At 40.8% G+C, this 21,703-nt stretch overlaps 2 protein-coding genes across 6 annotated transcripts in view; one reads left to right on the top strand and one right to left on the bottom strand.

The window, feature by feature from the left end:
- Positions 1 to 15,398, top strand: part of LOC136326182 (Golgi pH regulator) — a 71,139-nt gene extending 55,741 nt beyond the window's left edge. Inside the window, exons 11-14 of the mRNA XM_066261727.1 lie at positions 2,757 to 2,852; positions 11,664 to 11,753; positions 13,304 to 13,369; positions 13,815 to 15,398. Of these exons, the coding sequence (XP_066117824.1) occupies positions 2,757 to 2,852; positions 11,664 to 11,753; positions 13,304 to 13,369; positions 13,815 to 14,021 (459 nt within the window). The 3' untranslated portion in view covers positions 14,022 to 15,398. The remainder of the gene's footprint in view (positions 1 to 2,756; positions 2,853 to 11,663; positions 11,754 to 13,303; positions 13,370 to 13,814) is intronic.
- The window catches only part of PDZK1 (PDZ domain containing 1), a 28,089-nt gene continuing 21,034 nt past the window's right edge, over positions 14,649 to 21,703 (bottom strand). For all 5 annotated transcript variants that reach the window (XM_066261722.1, XM_066261723.1, XM_066261724.1 and 2 more), the window contains 3 exons: positions 18,985 to 19,206; positions 18,060 to 18,350; positions 14,649 to 15,861 (listed from right to left, as the gene is read on the bottom strand). In XM_066261722.1, the coding sequence (XP_066117819.1) occupies positions 15,808 to 15,861; positions 18,060 to 18,350; positions 18,985 to 19,206 (567 nt within the window). In that variant the 3' untranslated portion in view covers positions 14,649 to 15,807. The remainder of the gene's footprint in view (positions 15,862 to 18,059; positions 18,351 to 18,984; positions 19,207 to 21,703) is intronic.

The raw sequence follows: 21,703 nt of genomic DNA, 5'->3' as shown, positions 1-21,703 counted from the left end.
TAGAGCTGCTACCTCTCCTGAGCTTGGTAAAGTGGCCTAATGCAGTAGGTATCCTGTAGGGTCCAGTGGCACAGCCTCCCCATTCACCCGAGCTGGGCACTCCAGGTATGCCCCTTATGGGGGTTGTGTACACCCTCCTTTTTTTTTTCTGAAGTTAGAAGTGGGGAGGCAGTCAGACAGACTCCCACATGCACCCAACAGGGATCCACCCACCATGCCCACCAGGGGGCAATGCTCGGCCCCTCTAGGGCATTGCTCACTGCAACCAGAGCCATTCTAGCGCCTAAGGTGGAGGCCATGGAGCCATCTTCAGCACCCAGGCCAACGTTGCTCCAGTGGAGCCTTGGCTGCAGGAGGGGAAGAGAGGGACAGAGGGGAAGGAGAGAGGGAAGGGTGGAGAAGCAGATGGACACTTCTCCTGTGTGCCCTGGCCAGGAATCAAACCCGGGACTTCTACACGCCAGGCCGACACTCTAACCGCTGAGCCAACCAGCCAAGGCCTGTGTACACCCTCTTATGGTAGTTGAGCCTTGATTGCTATCGGCATGTCAATGGGAGGGATTTACCCTCAATCTGATCAAGTGCAAGGACTAGCTGTGACCACTGACCACCAACCTCCAATCACGGTGTAGGATCATCTGTGATGGGGCCCACCCCATGGAGCAGGACTTACTTCAGCAAGGCTTTGGTGAAGTCCACCCCTTGAGTTTATTGCTTATGGAGGTGCTTTGATGGTGGTTCTTCAATGTAGTTTGAAGCTGTCCATAGGGGTGTACTCACTCTGCAGCCTCCCGGGAGGCGCATAAGAAGATCAGCCACTGTCTGTTCTTCTGAGGACTACCCATCATCTGCAGCGATCTGCATATGGCTGCTACTTGTGCTGGGCTTAGAGGTACCTGAACAAGGTCAGGTTATGAACCAAGGCTGGCTGCAGAGAGATACAGGGCTCACTAAAGCCAGATGCTGCTGGTCTGAGAGATTTTAGGAAAAATCTGAAGCATGAGCCAAGACAGGCCATTTGTAAGTTGGATGGAGCGGAGCCTCAGGGAATCACCAGGATGAGGCAAACAACATGAACCAGGCTGAGGAAGTTTCCGATGTGGTACCTGCCTATCTACTGGCTCTTTTGAACTAGAGCTCATCAAGGGAACAATGGCCTCTGCCAGCACTTCTGTCTGGAAGGAAACTGCCCACCAGCTCTCACCCAGATGCTGGGAAATTTTATTCCTCCAAATTTGTCTCCGCTGCCCTTCAAGCTGCTACTATAGTGCTGGAGTTCAGAGGGAGTGAGTCTGAGTAAGTCCATGCGGCCCTTTAGGAGGAGCTGCCTTGGACTCTGGCAGCCTCCATCTCCTTCAGCCTCACTCCCTGCTGGTTTCTACAGCCAAAAGTTATGGGGATTTCTCTTCCCGGTGCTGGAACCCTGGACTTGCAGGCCCAGTGTGAGGCTGGTACCCCTCGCTCCTCAAGGAGGAAACTCCACAGCCGAGATACCCTTCCTGATTTTTATCCCTCACACATGATTGTGGAACCTACTCCTTCCATTTCTGTGCCCTTCCTGCCAGTCTCAGTGTGGCGTCTTTCAATCGCTAGTTGTAGGACTTCCATTCAGCTGGATTTCAGGCAGTTATGAATGACAGTTTTTCTGTAGTTAAGTTATAATTTTTATGTAGTGGGAGGAGGCGAGAATCATGTTTACCTGATGCCACCATCTTGACCAGAAGTCTATTTTTAACCTATTTGTATCTTTATATATATTTTGCTATTACTCTTGTTTTTCAAAATATAAGAGAAAGTTATTTAGAAAGTCACAGAGGTAGAAGAGATGGGCTCAGGAAACAAGTTACAGAGGCAAAAGAAGGGGAGCTTAGAAGGAAACACACTTAGGGAGAGGAGAAGAGGGAGGGGAAAGGTGCAGGCATGCTCCTGCGAGGAGGAGCCTTTATCTTTAGATCTAAAGTGCGTTTCTTAAAAGCAACATATAGTTGGGTCTTGTTTATTTTTATCCAGTCTGACCATCTCTGCTACTTAATTGGCATGTTTAGACCATGAGCCATCTGCAGCCCACAGATTAAATCTAGCCAGCACCTGCTTTTGTGTTACTGGCACACAGCCATGCCCATTCCTCTACATTGTCTGTGGCTACTATCATGCTACAGTGACTGCATTTGCCAACCCTGGTTTCAGCCATTTACATTTAATGTTATTATTGGTATGATTGGCTTTAAAACAAACATAATACTATATGCTTTTTTGTTCTCAACTGTTCTTTTTTCCCTTTTTCCTTTTTTTCTGCCTTCTTTTGAATTAATTGGATATTTTTCATAAATCTATTTGATTTTTTTTATTGGCTTGTTAACTATAACTCTTTTGTTGTTACTTTAGTAATTACTTTTAGAACATTCAGAAAATAACTATGGGGAATGACCCTAGAATTCCTTTATTCTCTAACCTGGCTTCATCTACCAGAATGTTACCTTTCTGGTTCCTGATAAATTAAGGTGTGAGTACCATAGCCTGTTCCCCTTCACTCTTTACAGAAAAGAAAGATAGGTAGATAGGGACTTTTGTTTTCCTATATGTGAGTAACCAAAATAGGTTTTTTATATATTACTTAGATTGAGAGTAGAATTGCCTTTTTAGGAACTTCCAGCAGTAAGATACGTTGTGGTGTTTAATTCATTATTTTGAATTACCTTTTTGAGATAGTAGGTAATTATTGAAATGCTCTAATGTAAAGCTCTGTGTCTCTGCAGGCAACCATTAATATTGTTTTTGACCGAGTTGGGAAAACTGATCCAGTCACAAGAGGCATTGAGATCACTGTGAATTATCTGGGGATCCAATTTGACGTAAGAGTTGTATCAAGATCTTGGTTTGTTCTGTTTCTTTATGTTTTATCTGCTATAAATTATAATTATTAAGATTCTAATTCCTTACTATAGAAACTTGATTCTGCTTTTGTTCTTCTCACTCTCCTTTATATATTTTGACATATTCATATGGCAAATTTGTAAAGGGCATAGAACTATAAGTAATGACTGATACATATCATTGTGGTGGATGCTGATTATTTCTACAGTTTCTCCTCTGCTTCTCTGTAGCCAGCTACCCCTCACCAGTTTCTCCCCATCAAACACTTGGATACATTTTCTGTGGTACTTGAAGAGATCTTCAAACACAACTCACCTTTGATTCCTCTGGTAGAATATTAACTACTAATAGGTGTTCTCTGTTAGAACTGAAATGAGTTCTGCTATAAAAAATTATCTTTATCAATTAAAGTGGACTTTGAGTTAAAGATGGTAACTGTAACTTGTGTACAAATTTTCTGTTATCTTTCTACCTGTTTTATAATAACCACTGTCATTAAACACTGCTTGTCCTAATTTAAATATAACATCCGTATTTGTAGAGTAGTATATTTTTCAGGTGTATAGAATGGCCAATGAGTCTGTCTGATAATAAGACCAATGCCACATTCCTAGTCCGTGTGAAGGCACTTTAGCTGTGCTATGACCTAGCTGCAGATGGCATGCTCTTCCCAGCCAGCCACCTTGGCTGGGCATGCCCCTGGTAGCTGTATAAAATCAAATGAACCAGAGCAAATTGAGCTCCAGTCCTTAAGAAACAGCTTAAAGCACACGGTTTTTTGTTTGTTTGTTTGTTTTACAGAGACAGAAAGAGAGTCAGAGTGAGAAATAGACAGGGACAGACAGGAACGGAGAGATGAGAAGCATCAATCATTAGTTTTTCATTGCGCATTGTGACACCTTAGTTGTTCATTGATTGCTTTCTCAGATGTGCCTTGACCACAGGCCTTCAGCAGACTGAGTAACCCCTTGCTGGAGCCAGCGACCTTGGGTCCAAGCTGGTGAATTTTTGCTCAAACCAGATGAGCCCATGCTCAAGCTGGCGACCTCGGGGTCTCGAACCTGGGTCTTCCGCATCCCAGTCTGATGCTCTATCCACTGTGCCACCGCCTGGTCAGGCAGCACACATGTTTTGATAGATCAATGTCCTTTTCATGTGAAAGTGCATCTATCTTTCCTTCAAGTAATATATAAATTATACTGTAAAGTATGCTTCAGCCTGACCTGTGGTGACGCAGTGGATAAAGCGTCGAACTGGAAATACTGAGATCGCAGGTTCAAAACCCTGGGCTTGCCTGGTCAAGGCACATATGGGAGTTGATGCTTCCAGCTCCTCCCCCCTTCTCTCTCTCTCTCTCTCTCCTCTCTCTCTCTCTCTCTCTGTCTCTCTGTCTCTCCCTCTCCTCTCTAAAATGAATAAATAAAAAATAAATAAAAATTTAAAGTATGCTTCACTAGTATTACATATATGTTTTCCTCTTTTAAATTTCTTATGGGGCCGAATTTTTAGAAATACTCTTATTAGTGTTTTCTGAGGCTGTTCTGTTGTTTTGTATATATCTATATCCCATCTATAATTCATCTATATACTCCATATTTTATAATTCTGAATACATCTTTTAGTTGGAAGGTATAGCAGCTCTTTCTCAGATACTTTTCACACCTGAATCAAGCACAGCCTCCCAAAGCTGCATCTCACTATGAAGCAATCTATGAGGAGAAAAAGGTATCACCATGTCACCCAAATGAAAGCCAACTATTTCCTAGACCACAGCTAAGAATGTCTGTAAATTCTTTTATTTAAAAAGAATAATTCCAAGGAGACCTGAAGATGGCAGCGGAGTAGACAGATGCACAGACTCCCAGCTCACACCACCAAAATGGATTACAAATTAATTTAGGAACAATCAGCGTGAAAAACCATCTCTGGTCTACAAGAACAGCTCTCAAAAACCAAGGAGCAAAGAAGAAGCCACACCGAGCCTGGTAGGGAGCGCCTTGGAGCAGTGGATCTTCCCTGCTTACAGGAACAGAGATGGGGTGAGGCTGAGAGCCCAGAAGGGCTCTTACTCCAAGGAAAAAAGCAGAAAATATCACTCACAGCCACTTGCCTGGGGACCTGGGAACAAGGTGTATTGAAAGGGCTGGCTTGCCTTCCAAAAGGAAAGGGGAGAGAGAGAGAGAGACAGACGGTGAGGGGCAGAGGAATGCATGAGATGACCTGAGAAGCTGACTCACTCAGTGCTGGAGGTGGCCATAGCTGGGGGAGGGGTTGATCCTTCCACACAATACAAGAATAAAATACATAGTTTCGGGTGACTCATCTCCAGACATCTCTCCAGCTCCAATCAGCGCAACAAAACACAGCTGAAAACAAGAAGTAAGGAGGAGGAGCAGTAACTCAGGTCTCCATGGAGATCTGAGATACATCTCCCCCTACTGAAGCTGAGAAAACACCCTGCCCCAAGAGAGAGTAACTAGCAGATCAGGCCTTCAGAGTCTCAGTTTACACCCACCACATTCCTGGATACACTTTCAAATAAGCTCCCTGCTTAGATCAGTAAACAAGACTACCACCTGTTAAGAAAACAAACAAATCAAAACTTCAAAGCAGCTCTACTAGAAAAGCCAAATTCCACAGTGGATTGCAAATAACAGCTGATGCCAACTCAAGAAGACCTAGAAATAACACAACTGAAAACTGGAAACAGACAACACCAAGCCTAGAAACCAGCTCTACAAACAATACACCCAAACACAAAGACATAATGAGAAGACAGAGAAGTGCAATCCAAATGAAACTACAAGAGAAACCTCCAGGAAATGAACTGAATGATATGGAAATAACCAAACTTCCAGATGCAGAGTTTAAAATAATGATTGTTAGGATGCTTAGGGATCTTAGAACAACAATGGATGGTCATTACGAACACCTAAGTAAAGAGATAGCAAGTATAAAAAACAACATTGAAATATTAAAAAAGAATCAGTTGGAGATGAAAAATACAGTATCAGAAATGAAGACCACAATGGCAGGAATTAAAAACAGGATAGATGAAGCTGAGGATCGAATCAGCAAGTTGGAGGACAAGTTGAACGAAGGCGTGGAAGTAGAGCAGAAAAAAGAAAAGAGACTCAAAAAGTCTGAGGAAACTCTTAGAGAGCTCTGTGACAACATGAAGAGAAATAACTTCTGCATCGTAGGAGTTCCTGAAGAGGAAGATAAAGAACAAGGGATAGAGACTTTGTTCAATCATATCATAGCTGAAAACTTCCCTAAATTAATACAGGAAAAACTCTCACAATTTCAAGAAGCACAGAGAACTCCATTAAAGAGAAACCCAAAGAAACCTACACCAAGACACATCAAAATTAAAATACCAAAGCTAAGTGATAAAGAGAAAATATTAAAAACCTGCTAGAGAAAAAAAAGCTATCAGCTACAAAGGAGCCCCCATAAGGATGACATTCGACTTCTCAACAGAAACACTTGAGGCCAGAAGGGAATGGCAAGAAATATTCAAAGTAATGCAGAACAAGAACTTACAACCAAGACTACTTTATCCTACAAGGCTATCATTTAAAATCGAAAGAGCCTGACCTGTGGTGGCGCAGTGGATAAAGCGTCAACCTGGAATTCTGAGGTCACCGGTTCAAAACTCTGGTTTCCCTGGTCAAGGCACATATGGGAGTTGATGCTTCCTGCTCCTCCCCCCCTTTTGCTCTCACTCCCTATCTCTCCTCTCTATAATGAATAAATAAAATCTAAAAAAATATTTTTTTTAATAAATAAAATTGAAGGAGAAATAAAGAGCTTCCCAGACAAAAAAAAACAAACAAACAAACAAAAAAAACCTCAAGGAACTCAGTACAACCAAACCAATGCTGCAGGAAATGTTAAAGGGGCCTGTTGTAAACAGATCAAAGTGGGAAAAGAATATAGCAAAAGAGGCATACAGCTTTAAAGAATAAAATGGCAACAAACAACTACATATCAATAATAACCTTAAATGTAAATGGATTAAATGATCCAATCAAAGACATAGGGTAGCTGCATGAATAAGAAAACAGGACCCGTATATATGCTGTCTACAAGAGACACACCTTAAAACAAAAGATGCACATAGGTTGAAGGTAAAAGGTTGGAAAAAAATATTTCATGCAAATGGAAATGAAAAAAAAGCTGGGGTAGCAATACTTATATCAGAAAAAAATGGAATTTAAAACAAAGGATATAGTAAGAGATAAAGAAGGACACTACATAATGATAAAGGGAGCAATCCAACAGGAAGATATAACCATTATAAATATCTATGCACCTAATATAGGAGCACCCAAATATATAAAGCAGATTTTGATAGATATAAAGGGTGAGATCAACAGCAATATTATAATAGTAGGGGATTTCAATACCCCACTAACATCACTAGATAGATCCTCAAGAAAGAAAATTAACAAAGAAACAGCAGTCTTAAAGGACACACTAGATTAACTGGATTTAATAAATATCTTCAGAACCTTTTACCCTAAAGCAGCAGAATATACATTCTTTTCAAATGCTCATGGTACATTCTCTAGGATAGACCACATGTTAGGGCACAAAAGTGGTCTCAACAAATTTAAGAAGATTGAAATTATATCAAGCATTTTCTCTGATCACAATGGCATGAAACCAGAAATCAACCACAACAGAAAAACTCAAAAATTCTCAAACACATGAAAGCTAAATAGCAGGTTGTTAAATACCAAATGGATTAAGAATGAGATCAAAGCCTGACCTGTGGTGGCGCAGTGGATAAAGCGTCGACCTGGAAATGCTGAGGTCGCCAGTTTGAAACCCTGGGCTTGCCTGGTCAAGGCACATATGGGAGTTGATGCTTCCAGCTCCTCCCCCCTTCTCTCTCTCTGTCTCTCCTCTCTCTCTCTCTGTCTCTGTCTCTCTCCTCTCTAAAATGAATAAATAAAAATTGAAAAAAAAAAACTGAGCAGCTTTGCCATTCTATGATAAAACATTTAAAAAAAAAAAAAAAGAATGAGATCAAAGAAGAAATAAAAAAATTCCTGGAAACGAATGACAATGAGCATACAACAACTCAAAATTTATGGGACACAGCAAAAGCAGTACTGAGGGAAGTTCATAGCATTACAGGCACACTTTAAGAAGCTAGGAAAAGCTCAAATAAACAACTTAACCCTGCATCTAAAAGAACTAGAAAAGGAACAGCAAGTAAAGCCCAAATGTAGTAGAAGGAAGGAAATAATAAAGATCAGAGCAGAAATAAATGACATAGAGGCTAGAGAAACAATACAGAGGATCAATGAAACTAGGAGCTGGTTCTTTGAAAAGGTAAACAAGATCGATGAACCTTTAATTAGACTCACCAAGAAAAAGAGAGAGAGGACTCAAATAAAATTAGAAATGAGAGTGGAGAAATAACAACTGACACACAGAAATACAAAATATTGTAAGAAAATACTATGAAGAACTATATGCCAAAAAAACTAGACAACTTAGATGAAATGGACAAAGTCCTTGAAACATACAATCTTCCAAAAATCAATCTGGAAGAATCAGAAAACCTAAACAGATCGACTATAACAAATGAGATTGAAACAGCTATCAAAAAACTTCCAACAAAGAAAAGTCCTGGGGCTGATGGCTTCACAAGTGAACTCTACCAAATATTCAAAGAACTAACTCCTATCCTTCTCAAGCTATTTCAAAAAATTCAAGAGGAAGGAAGACTTCCAAGCTCCTTTTATGAGGCAAGCATAATTCTGATTCCAAAACCTACATAGACAACACAAAGAAACAAAATTATATTCCAATATCCCTGATGAATATAGATGCTAAAATCCTCAACAAAATATTAGCAAACCAGATGCAGCAATATATGAAAAAAATCATACACCATGATCAAGTGGGATTTATTCTGAGGAGGCAAGGCTGGTACAATATTCGCAAATCAATCAATGTGATTCATCACATAAACAAAAGGGAGGAGAAAAACTACATGATAATTTCAATAGATGCAGAGAAAGCATTTGATAAAATCCAGCATCCATTCATAATCAAAACTCTCAGCAAAGTGGGAATATAGGGAACATACTTCAGCATGATAAAGGCCATCTATGACAAACCCACAGCTAACATCATGCTCAATGGGCAAAAATTAAAAGCAATCCTCTTACGATCAGGAACAAGGCAGGGGTGCCCCCTTTCACTACTCTTACTCAACATAGTCCTGGAAGTTCTAGCCACAGCAGTCAGACAAGAAGAAGAAACAAAAGGCATCCAAATTGGAAAAGAAGAAGTAAAACTATCATTATTTGCAGATGATATGATATTGTATATAGAAAACCCTAAAGTCGCAGTCAAAAAACTACTGGACCTGATAAATGAATTCAGCAGATGGCAGGATATAAAATTAATACTCAGAAATCAGAGGCATTTTTATACACTTAACAATGAACTGTCAGAAAGAGAAATTAAGGAAACAATCCCCTTCACTATTGCAACCAAAAAAAATAAAGTACCTAGGAGTAAATTTAACCAAGGAGATTAAAGACTTGTACTTGGAAAATTATAAAACATTGATAAATAAATCAAGGAAGATACAAGCAAGTGGAAGCATATACTGTGCTCATGGTTAGGAAGAATAAACATCATTAAAATGACTATATTACCCAAAGCAATTTATAAATTCAATGCAATACCAATTAAAATACCAATGACATTCTTCAAAGATATAGAACACATATTCCAAAAATTAATATGGAACCAGAAAAGAACACCAATAGCCTCAGCAATCTTGAAAAGGAGGAATAAAGTAGGAGGTATCACACTTCCCAATATCAAGTTATACTACAAAGCCATTGTACTCAAAGCAGCCTGGTACTGGCATAAGAACAGGCATATAGATCAATGGAACAGAACAGAGAACCCAGAAATAAACCCACCCTTTTATGAACAACTGATATTTGACGGAGGTAAGAGCATACAATGGAGTAAAGACAGCCTCTTTAATAAATGATGTTGGGAAAATTGGACATCTACCTGCAAAAAAAATGAAACTAGGCCACTATCTTATACCATTCACAAAAATAAACTCAAAATAGATAAAAGACTTAAATGTAAGCCATGAAACCATAAGCATCTTAGAAGAAAACATAGGCAGTAAGCTCTCCGACATCTCTCGCAGCAATATATTTGCCGATTTATCTCTATGGACAAATGAAATAAAAGACAGGATAAACAAATGGGACTTTATCAAACTAAAAAGCTTCTGCACAGCTAAAGACAATAAGAACAGAATAAAAAGACAAATTACACAATAGGAGAATATATTTGACAATACGTCTGATAAGGGGTTAATAACCAAAATAAGAACTTGTAAAACTCAACACCAGGAAGACAAACAGTCCAATCAAAAAATGGGCAAAAGAGCCTGACCTCTGGTGGCGCAGTGGATAAAGCGTCTACCTGGAACACTGAGGTTGCTGGTTCAAAAAATGGGCAAAAGAACTGAATAGACACTTCTCCAAGAGGACACACAGATGGCCAATAGGCATATGAAAAAATGCTCAATATCACTAATCATTAGAGAAATGCAAATTAAAACCACAATGAGATATCACTTCACACCAGTCAGAATGGTGCTCATCAACAAAACAACACAGAATAAGTGCTGGCGAGGATGTGGAGAAAAGGGAACCCTCCTGCACTGCTGTGGGAATGCAGACTGGTGCAGCCACTGTGGAAAACAGTATGGAGATTCCTCAGAATATTAAAAATCAAACTGTCTTTTGATAGCCATCCCACTTTTAGAAATATACCTCAAGAATACTATAGCACAGTTTGAAAAGGAGAAATGCACCCCCATGTTTATGGCAGCATTGTTCAAAATAGCAAAGATCTGGAAGCAGCCCAAGTGTCCGTCAGAGAATGAGTGGATTAAAAAGCTTTGGTACATATATACTATGGAATACTACTCAGCCATAAGAAATGATGACATAGCCCTGGCCGTTTGGCTCAGCGGTAGAGCGTCGGCCTAGCGTGCGGAGGACCCGGGTTTGATTCCCGGCCAGGGCACACAGGAGAAGCGCCCATTTGCTTCTCCACCCCTCCGCCGCGCTTTCCTCTCTGTCTCTCTCTTCCCCTCCCGCAGCCAAGGCTCCATTGGAGCAAAGATGGCCCGAGCGCTGGGGATGGCTCTTTGGCCTCTGCCTCAGGCTTTAGAGTGGCTCTGGTCGCAACATGGCGACGCCCAGGATGGGCAGAGCATCGCCCCCTGGTGGGCAGAGCTTTGCCCCTGGTGGGCGTGCCGGGTGGATCCCGGTCGGGCGCATGCGGGAGTCTGTCTGACTGTCTCTCCCTGTTTCCAGCTTCAGAAAAATGAAAAAAAAAAAGAAAAAAAAAGAAAAAAAAAAGAAATGATGACATAGGTTCTTTTACAATAACATGGATGGGCCTTGATAACATTATACTGAGTGAAAGAAGTAAATCAGCAAAAACTAAGAACTATATGATTCCATACATAGATGGGAAATAAAAATGAGACTCAGAGACATGGCAAGAGTGGTTACGGGGGGGTGGCGGGGAGCAGGGCACAAAGAAACCAGAAAGAAGGTGACGGAAGACAATTTGACTCTGGGTGAGGGGTAGGCAACATAATCAAATGTCAAAATAATTTGGAGATGTTTTCTCTGAACATATGTACCCGGATTTATCAATGTCATCCCATTAAAAGTAATTAAAAATTTTTTTTTTCCTTTCTATTATGGTGACAGGTGAAGTTCTGGTCCCAACACATTTCCTTCATTCTGGTTGGAATAATCATTGTCACATCTATCAGAGGATTGCTGATCACTCTTACCAAGGTATGTTATATATCACAGTTAAAAAAAGTAATTATTTGTTTAATTACATGCATCATCATGGGATAATTTTCCCTATTTAAGATTTCTGTCCTCTGAGATCTTAAACAGCAGTCACAAATATAAAAGGTATACAAGCCCTGGCCGGTTGGCTCAGCGGTAGAGCGTCGGCCTAGCGTGCGGAGGACCCGGGTTCGATTCCCGGCCAGGGCACACAGGAGAAGCGCCCATTTGCTTCTCCACCCCTCCGCCGCGCCTTCCTCTCTGTCTCTCTCTTCCCCTCCCGCAGCCAAGGCTCCATTGGAGCAAAAATGGCCCAGGTGCTGGGGTTGGCTCTGTGGCCTCTGCCTCAGACGCTAGAGTGGCTCTGGTCGCAACATGGCGACGCCCAGGATGGGCAGAGCATCGCCCCCTGGTGGGCAGAGCGTCGCCCCCTGGTGGGCGTGCCGGGTGGATCCCGGTCGGGCGCATGCGGGAGTCTGTCTGACTGTCTCTCCCTGTTTCCAGCTTCAGAAAAATGCAAAAAAAAATAAAATAAAATAAAATAAAAGGTATACAAGAGAATTTTTTAAAAGTTAAATACATAAATTGATGATGATGTATTTACATTATATAATCAGATAACTGCATTTACCAGAAGTCATAGAATGAGACCACTGTCTGTTTTGTTCACTAATATGTCAGCAGCATCTAGAATAGCACCTGGCGCCTGACCTGTGGTGGCGCAGTGGATAAAGCGTCGACCTGGAAATGCTGAGGTCGCCAGTTCGAAACCCTGGGCTTGCCTGGTCAAGGCACATATGGGAGTTGATGCTTCCTGCTCCTCCCCCCTTCTCTCTCTCTGTCTCTCTCTCCTCTCTCTCCCTCTCTGTCTCTCTCTCCTCTCTAAAAATAAATAAATAAAATAAAAAAATAATAAATTAGAATAGCACCTGGCACATGGTAGGAATTCAGCAGATATTTGTAATGACTGAGATACATATTTGAGGTTAGAAGAATAACTGTGAGAGCCACTTACATGTAAGGAGGATATGGAAGTAGGAGAAGCAGGAATATACAACTGTTTTCTGTTCAAAATAGGAACACTTCTAGGAAGGTGAGTCCTCTCTAGTAAAAGAGGTAGGGGTTTCAGATCCCAGAGTTGTATGAATGAAAAGAGAACAGCTTGAGGGAAGGGAGGAGACAGGATCTCTAGCACAATTTTGGAAAGAGTTCAGGAGCCTAGTAACAATTACAGGTACCTGGAATAATCTGTCTTAATGCTTTTTAGTGATGTTAAAATTATATGTATCACATAGTTTCTAAAAAGTTTAACAATTGAAATCCTTTTGTGTCACTTAAAATCACCAACCACTCCACTGGGAAAACTATAACTAGATCCTTTTTCAGTCTGTTTAAGTCTCTTCTTTATAGCCTTAATCATAAAAAATTGTTCTATATAGGATTGTGGCATCAAAGAGACACTTTTAATTAAATGTTAACCATGCAACTTAATGTTCTTGACACAGGATATAGCAGTGCTGCATAAATTCATCTTTTTCCTTTCTTGACAGTTCTTTTATGCCATCTCTAGCAGTAAGTCCTCCAATGTCATTGTCCTGCTATTAGCACAGATAATGGTAAGTTGTAAAAACTAGATTTATCTTTAGAGCTGTGAAATACCAGAAGTGTTTTATATTTTGGCCCTGGCCGGTGTCTCAATGGATAGAGCATTGGCCCTGTGTATGGACATCCCAGGTTCAATTTCTAGTCAGGGCACACAGGAGAAGCACCCATCTGCTTCTCCCCACTTCCTCTCCCCCTTTTCTCCCTCTTCCCCTCCCATAGCCAGTGGCTCTATTGGTTCTAGCATGACCCCTGAGGATAGCTCCCCTCTTCAGGTGCTAAAAATAGCTCAGTACTCATGCATCAGGCTCCAGATGGGGGTTGCCAAGTGGATCCCAATAGCTCACTATCCTCCCTCCTCTCACAAAAAAAAAAATTTTTTTAATAAATAAAATATATTTTAACCATGTCCTTTGACCTATTCAGACTGACTTCTGGATTAACGTGTTTAACTCACAGGGCATGTACTTCGTCTCCTCTGTGCTGCTGATCCGAATGAGCATGCCCCTAGAATACCGCACCATAATTACCGAAGTCCTTGGAGAACTGCAGTTCAACTTCTACCACCGTTGGTTTGATGTGATCTTCTTGGTCAGTGCTCTCTCCAGCATCCTGTTCCTCTATTTGGCTCACAAACAGGCACCAGAGAAGCATATGGCACCTTGAACTCATGTCTGTTACAGACTGCTAACAGGCCAGTTATGTGAGAATTTGGATATAAGAGGGAATAAATGGAGGGGACCAGGGTCTAATATTTTCAAACGAACAAGATGCTATTGTAGCATATTCTACCTCCAGCTTATGCCTTCCTCCTCAGACGATCCTGTGATCATAAGTAGCATCAGCTAGAGCATGAGAGAATGAGGTAACTGAATCTAATGTTCAGCCTAGAGGTTCCTGTGTGGATTTGAGGCTGGTGCAGCATTGGGAAGCGGGGTGGGAAAGAGCCAGGGAACTAGAGGGGGAAATACACTGGAACTCTGGGGTGAGAGAAGTCTACAGTAGCTGAACCAAATGTGTAGGATCTCTGTTTAAGTCAGGGTTCACATGGAGAAGGTTTTGGCTCTCCCTTAGATGGACTGTCACTAAAATAAGAGATTATAACTCTTTGGCCTTAGCTATTAGTGATAGTTTGGTATTTTACTTGATTGATCTAACGTGAGTTAGCAGATCACCCCCTTCCTTCCCCAACCTTGCCTCAGTTACGTAGCCAAGAAGTTATCTGTCGTTTTCTGGGGAAGGGATGGGCTGCAATTGGAATAGATTCTATCAAGAGAGATTTCAAGTATGCCATTTTTCTTGATTTTTTTTTTTTTTTTTTAGTTTTATTTAAGAGTCTCATATTTTCCTTCCATCTGCCCCGTATGCTGTGGGTGAAACAATAACTGCTAACTGGAATAAGTAATTTTACTGTCCTACAACTCAGTTTCTTTGTCTGTAAAAGGAAGATGCTAGAAATTTTGTAGAACACTCAGAAATGCAAAGTAAGAAAATCCTGAATTTTACTACCAGGAAATCTATTTATTACTAGGATCTTATTCTGAATTTTATTTTGTTTTAGATTTCTTGAGGCAAAACGAAGGTTAAAGCATAAAAAGTTTACCAAAAATAAAAACACTGTTAAGGTTAGGTCAGCGAACAGGGAGGTTCAAGCACACTCAAAAGGCATTTTAAGTCCTGGCTGGCTAGCTCAGCGGTAGACCATCGGTCCAGTGTATGGAAGTCCCGGGTTCAATTCCAAGCCAGGGCACACAGGAGAAGCACCCTTCTGCTTCTCCACCCCTCCCCCTCTCCTTCCTCTTTGTCTCTCTCTTCCCCTCTCACAGTCAAGGCTCCATTGGAGCAAAGTTGACCCAGGCACTGAGGATGGCTCTATGGCCTCCACCTCAGGTGCTAGGATGGCCCTGGTTGCAACAGAGCAGCGGCCCCTAGTGGACATGCCAAGTGGATCCTAGTCAGGCACATGCATGAGTCTGTCTCTCTGCCTCCCCACTTCTCACTTCAGAAAAAAAAATAAAAATAAATAAAGGCATTTTAATGGCATTTATTTTAATAACCACAAAATTCTTTAAAAAGCATAATCTGTTGAAGGCTTATCTGCTTAGATACTATCAAGCTCTCACATATACAGATTTATAAATTGTCTTTGGTGCTCAAGGAACCTATAGAAGTAAGAGATATCATCATAACAGAGAAATATAGTTAAGTTGAAGCTTGAAAGAAATTACATGAGTAGAATCTAGCCCCCAACTTAACTTTTCCTAAGTTGACCATAAATATGCAAGAGCCACCTCTGAGAGAAATGACAACAGAAAACAATTACACATGATGAACTGGTTTCCAGAGGAGTTTTTTAACAGAGACAGCAAATGGGTGGCCACTCATTCCTTGGAAAAGGATTCCTATTAAATATCCAGAAACAGCTATCAGCCAAAGCCATTATTTGTTCTCATCACATCTCTGTATCTTCAGAATTGGAGGAAGATTGAGAGGCTGTACTGTAGGCCTGTGCAAAAGAACACAAAGGATCTGTAAGTGGTAGAGCGTGAATATCAGGAGATGGATGATCTATTCTACAGCTGCATGACTTAAATCAGGGAGTAGAGTCACTTAGTAGAAACTAACAAATTTCTTCAAGTATATTTGTATATATATAAAATTTCTATAAAGCTAACTGTACTATAATTGCCTCCCTATAGAGATATTATAGTATTCTTAAAAGACAAGAGAACACTTTCTTTGTTAAGAAATCTAGAATATGGTCAATGGCTATTGTGTGTGTTTTGGACTGAATATTTGTAGCTCCCCAAAGTTTGTATAATGAAATCCCAATCTACAAGGTGATAGTCTAAGGCGATAGGGCCTTTGGAAAGTGGTAAGTTATGAGGGCACTGCTGGGATTAGTGCTCTAGGTATTTCCACCATGTTAGGACAGAGCAAGAAGTCCTCAGTCTGCAACCTGGAAGGGGGCATTCACCAGACACCAAACCTGCTGGCACCTTGATCTTGGACTTCCCTCCCTCCAGAACTATGAGAAATAAATGTTTGCTATTTATAAGCCACCCAGTATATGATATTTTGTTATAGTAACCTAAATGGACTATGACAGTGGTTATACATTAAATTAATGTAATGAAAGAAAAATAATATAAAACTTTTAGAGCCTTAGCTTTGTCATACATTTCCTTTATGAACCTGGACCTCCAGTTTATCTATGAAAAAAAATTGCACAAAAATAAAAACTGCCTGACCATGTGGTGGCACAGTGGATAGAGCGTTGGACTGGGACACGGAGGACCCAGGTTTGAGACCTCAAGGTCACCAGCTTGAGCGCGAGCTCATTGGGCTTGAGCCCAAGGTCACTGGCTCGAGCAAGGGGTTACTCGGTCTGCTATAGCCCCCCGGTCAAGGCACATATGAGAAAGCAATCAATGAACAACTAAGGAACCGCAGTGAAGAATTGATGTTTCTCATCTCTCTCCTTCCTGTCTGTCTGTCCCTATCTGTCCCTCTCTCTGACTCTATCTCTGCCACAAAAAATAAAAAAATTAAAAATAATAATTAAAAAATAAAAACTGAGGCCTGACCTGTGGTGGCGCAGTGGGATGGAGCGTCGAACTGGAACACTGAGGTTGCCAGTTTGAAACCCTGGGCTTGCCTGGTCAAGGCACATATGGGAGTTGATGCTTCCTGCTCCTCCCCCTTCTCTCTCTCTCCCCTCTCTCTAAAAATCAATTAAAAAATCAAAAAAAAAAAAAAAACCTGAGATTTACCAAGTAATTATCTAATCTAAATACATAATGTTTACTCTTCCCTAGTAATAAAACTTAAATACATACCAATTATTTTAAAAACAATACTGTTTCTAACCACCACCATATTTATGCTTACTGTGCATAAGGCACTGTTTGAACCACTTTAATAGTCTTAGTTAATATAATTCTGATAACAGTCCTACAAATTATCCTTGTTTTATATGTAAGGAATCCAAGGCACAGAGACAGTAAATCCATTTGCCCAAGGCAGAACAGAATTTGTACATAAATAATCTGATTCAAGTTCTACCTCTATTATAATTTTGATAAACTTATTTTTTCATTTATTGATTCTAGATAGTTACCGTCAATTCTATGCTATGAAAAATAAGAAATTTGGCCCTGGCTGGTTGGCTCAGCATGTGGATGTCCCGGGTTCAATTCCCAGTCAGGGCACACAGGAGAAGCGACCATCTGCTTCTTTACCCTTCCCCCTTCTTCCTCCTCTCTCTCTCTCTCTCTCTCTCTCTCTCTCTCTCTCTCTCTCTCATCCCCTCCTGCAGCCATGGCTCAGTTGGAGCAAGTTGGCCCCAGGCACTGAGGATGGCTCCTTGGCCTCACCTCAAGTGCTAAAATAGCTCAGTTATCAAACAATAGAGCAACAGCCCCAGATGGGCAGAGCATTGCTGGGTGGATCCCAGTTGGGGCACATGGGGGAGTCTGTCTCTCTGCCTCCCCACTTCTCACTTATGGGGGAAAAAAAGAAAAATAAGAAATTTGTTATACTACGTCCTTTCTCATAATAAGTTGACTTGACAATTACCTTTACATTTGTAATTTTTTAGTATTTTAGGAAATCTGTGGTAAATGTGGACATGAGGTACACTTATTAAGGGCTTTTCCATATTCTGATAAGTTAGATCACTGAAAACAATGTGTCACCACTCACTCGTTCCTTTGCTGTGTGTGAGTCGTGCTCTGACTGTGCCGATGTTCCTTCTTGGGAATCAAGGGGTACATCTAGTGGATCAGCCATGGAGGAAACAATAGGTATTTTCTTAGCCTGGAAATAATCATAGGCCTTCTTTCCACAGACTAAAAGTGTGACATTCTTCCCACTGCTCTGGATTCTGTCCACCACCTTCTCATAGCGTTCGTCCAGCACATTCACCCCGTTCACTTCAATGATGATATCCTCATCCTCTAGCCCAGCCAGGTAGGCAGGGCTGCCCTTCTGTACCTGTGAACAAAGGTTGAGTTATCACCTCCAGATACAAATTAGAGAATGTTAGGCTAGTTTCCCTTCAGAAGAGAGATGAGGAGTTTGAAAATTTCTTAACTGTGTTATTATTTCTCCTTGAGGTGCAGAAGTTAAGAAAAGTGCTCTAATGCTTTCTGCTCATGTAAGCTACAACTTCCATACTCAAACAAGTAGTGTAACAGTGGTTGGATATCATATTGTATGTCTTCTGGGTTGAAGGCATTAGATTTCATAGCTCCCCTTCTTCATTCCCAACTTGAGAGCTCTAAGGATAATCTTCTCACTGTCAGTGTCTACAGCATAGGGACGTTATGCCAAATGCACAGGAGCAAATAAGCACCACTCCCAGTCAGTGCTGATAGTGACCGACAACCACAGTCTTATTGTTCAATTGAGTTGAACAGATGTTTAAGGGGAAAAAAAAGATATGAGCTTAAGATGTACTAGTAGCTATCTTAAAGAGTCTGGGACCATGACAGCAATTATTTGAACCCAAGTGAAACACGCAATGTAGGCCTTCAGTGTAACCTGTTTACTAAGTCTGGTGGGTGGGAGAACTAGGCCTTCCTAACTGTGGCTGTGTTCATTGGCTACTGGAACCAGATTACCATACCTCTTTGACGAAGGGGCCTGGCTGACCCCGAATTGCATTTAAGTGGAAGCCATAGCCATTTTCACCTTTAACCAATCTGCACAATTTAGGCTTATGATCTATTTCCTTTGTAGTATCTGGACTCGAGCTCCCCAGAGGAGCAGGAATAGGAACTGGAGCCTCCTTGACAGAACCATTAGGTTGTTCTTGATTTTCATAGTAGAGAAATGGAGAAAAATTAGCCTATGAAAATAAAAGGAAAAATATTAATTATAAATAGGAGTGATTACACTATTAAATGTACTGGTTTACTTTATAAGGTGTCATACATGTTCCACTCCTCTTCCAGATACAACTGATTGTGGGCTGTACAATTTCTCTATTACTCCAACCAGGAAAGGTGTGAAGGAAGATTGAACTTGGTTATGGAGTAATGTGTATAAACATGTAAACAAATGCACATATATGTAAAATAAAAGCAGTACACCCTGACTGGTGGTGGCACAGTGGGTAAAGCATCCGCCTGGGGTGCTGAGGACCCAGTCTGAAACCCCGAGGTTGTGGCTTGACTACAGCCACATCTGGCTTGAGCACAGGTTCACAAGCTAGAGCAGTGGTTCCCAACCCCCAGGCCGCAGACCGGTACCAGTCCGTGGGCCATTTGGTACCAGTCCGCAGAGAAAGAATAAATAACTTACATTATTTCCGTTTTATTTATATTTAAGTCTGAACGATGTTTTATTTTTAAAATATGACCAGATTCCCTCTGTTACATCTGTCTAACACTCACTCTTGATGCTTGTCTTAGTCACGTGATACATTTATTCATCCCACCCTAAAGGCTGGTCCGTGAAAATATTTTCTGACATTAAACCTGTCCGTGGCCCAAAAAAGGTTGGGGATCACTGAGCTAGAGCACAGGATCTCTGACTTGAGCATGGGATCATCAACATAATCCCATGATCGTGGCTTGAGCCCAGAGACTGCTGGCTTGAAGCCCAAGGTCACTGGCTCGGCTGGAGCCCCCCCAGTCAAGGCACATATGAGAAGCAATCAATGAACAACTAAGGTGCCACAACTATGAGTTGATGCTTCTTATCTCTCTCCTTTCTGTCTGTCTCACTCTCACTCTCTTTCAAAAAATTAAATCAAAAAAAGCAGTTGAGAATGTTGTACAGGGATCCAAAAATATGTCTAACAGAACTGCTAGTTTCTTCTGACTTGGTGATAGTAAGCAAGCCACTGAACAACTGTTGGCAATCTTCCTGTCCAGAGATTACACACATTGAGTGACTTGTCCACTATCTCATGCAAAGTAAGTCCATGTGATCCTTCCCCTTCAGTAAGATGATCTGCAGAGCTCCTTAAACACTTAAGAGAAAGTATAACAAACGACACTATTTTTATCACAATCTAAAGTACACGCAATAACTAATTGGGGGTAGGAGTGGATGGTGGCAGCAATCCATACGGTCACATGGTATCAACAGTTCATTCCAACCCTTTGATATTTGCTTCCCAGCTACCCCTCCAGCACTGTGATCTGTTTACTCTAGTTTACTATTTATTGTTGTAACCATTAACTAACACTTCCGTTATGCCAAACTCCTTACTATCTTTATATATTTCTAATCCATCTCAACTCCTAGACCATCCATGAGAAGACAGCAGTGGTGGTCCTTTTTATTTATTTTTTTTTTAATTTTTATTGAATGATGGTCTTGAATATAGAATAGGCACTGAACAGGAAACATGGCTGATTTTTTTATATAGAAATAAGAGCTTAGCTGACTGGGTTTTAGTTAAGAGAATTAAAAGGGTAGATTTTAAGTACACAAGACAGACATTTGTGAGGCAATGAGTAAAAAAAAAAATGAATCAATCGGAAGTGAGTACAATGTGTACCCTGCCTCAAATCATCTTGCTCAGCAGCCCTGCTAAAATTAGACTTGGGGTCCTCCAGTTCCATCAGTCCTACTAACCGCAAGACCACATCTTTCTAAACAAGAATAGCACCAGCACAGAACCTTCTACTTACCCAATTCAGCTAACTTTAGACCTTTCAGTGATATACTTGCAAATTTGCTACATTTTTTTTTCTTTAAAATGTGGGAAATGATCAGTGACTCATTATATGCAGAAACACCTCTGACATCATTGCACAAACAAGCAAATCAACTATTTGACTGTAGCAGCTAATCCTGAGGCAATACAATAACGTAAAACACTTGATGAGTTTTTATTCATTCTTCATTCAATTATTTAGGTGTCTATGTTCCAGGCAGTGGTTTAGGTGTTTGTTTTATTCATTGATATATCTCAAACATCCAGCCTACCTATTAACTTACTTTGAGGGGAGGGAATAGGGAGAAAGACTATGGGGACAGACATCTTTATAGGTCAAAGTTCTCTTTTTCAACCAAAACATTAAAATTATAGTCTAATCATTCTGTCATAATATTAAAAGTTAGAAAGGACTCGATGCCAGAATCCCTTTCAAAACAGCTAGAGCAGTGACATGCTGACTTTGTGACCTTTTCTACCAACCGGGAGCTCACTCCGCTGCAGAAATGGCTCATCCTGTTCCTAGCAGCTTTGATTGTCCGAAGCCAAAAGCTAGCTCCCTATAACTTCTCTGTGTGCTCAAGCTATACACCACAGAACACCTCAAAAATAAGTCTACTTTTTGCATATAATAATCTTTCAAATTATTACAAGCTATTTAGTAATCCTGTCTAAG

Source organism: Saccopteryx bilineata, chromosome 2 (assembly GCF_036850765.1).
Source record: "Saccopteryx bilineata isolate mSacBil1 chromosome 2, mSacBil1_pri_phased_curated, whole genome shotgun sequence".
NCBI classification, from domain to species: domain Eukaryota; kingdom Metazoa; phylum Chordata; class Mammalia; order Chiroptera; family Emballonuridae; genus Saccopteryx; species Saccopteryx bilineata.
The sequence above is the reverse complement of the archived record's forward strand: the minus strand, read 5'-3'. Positions and strand labels throughout refer to the sequence as shown.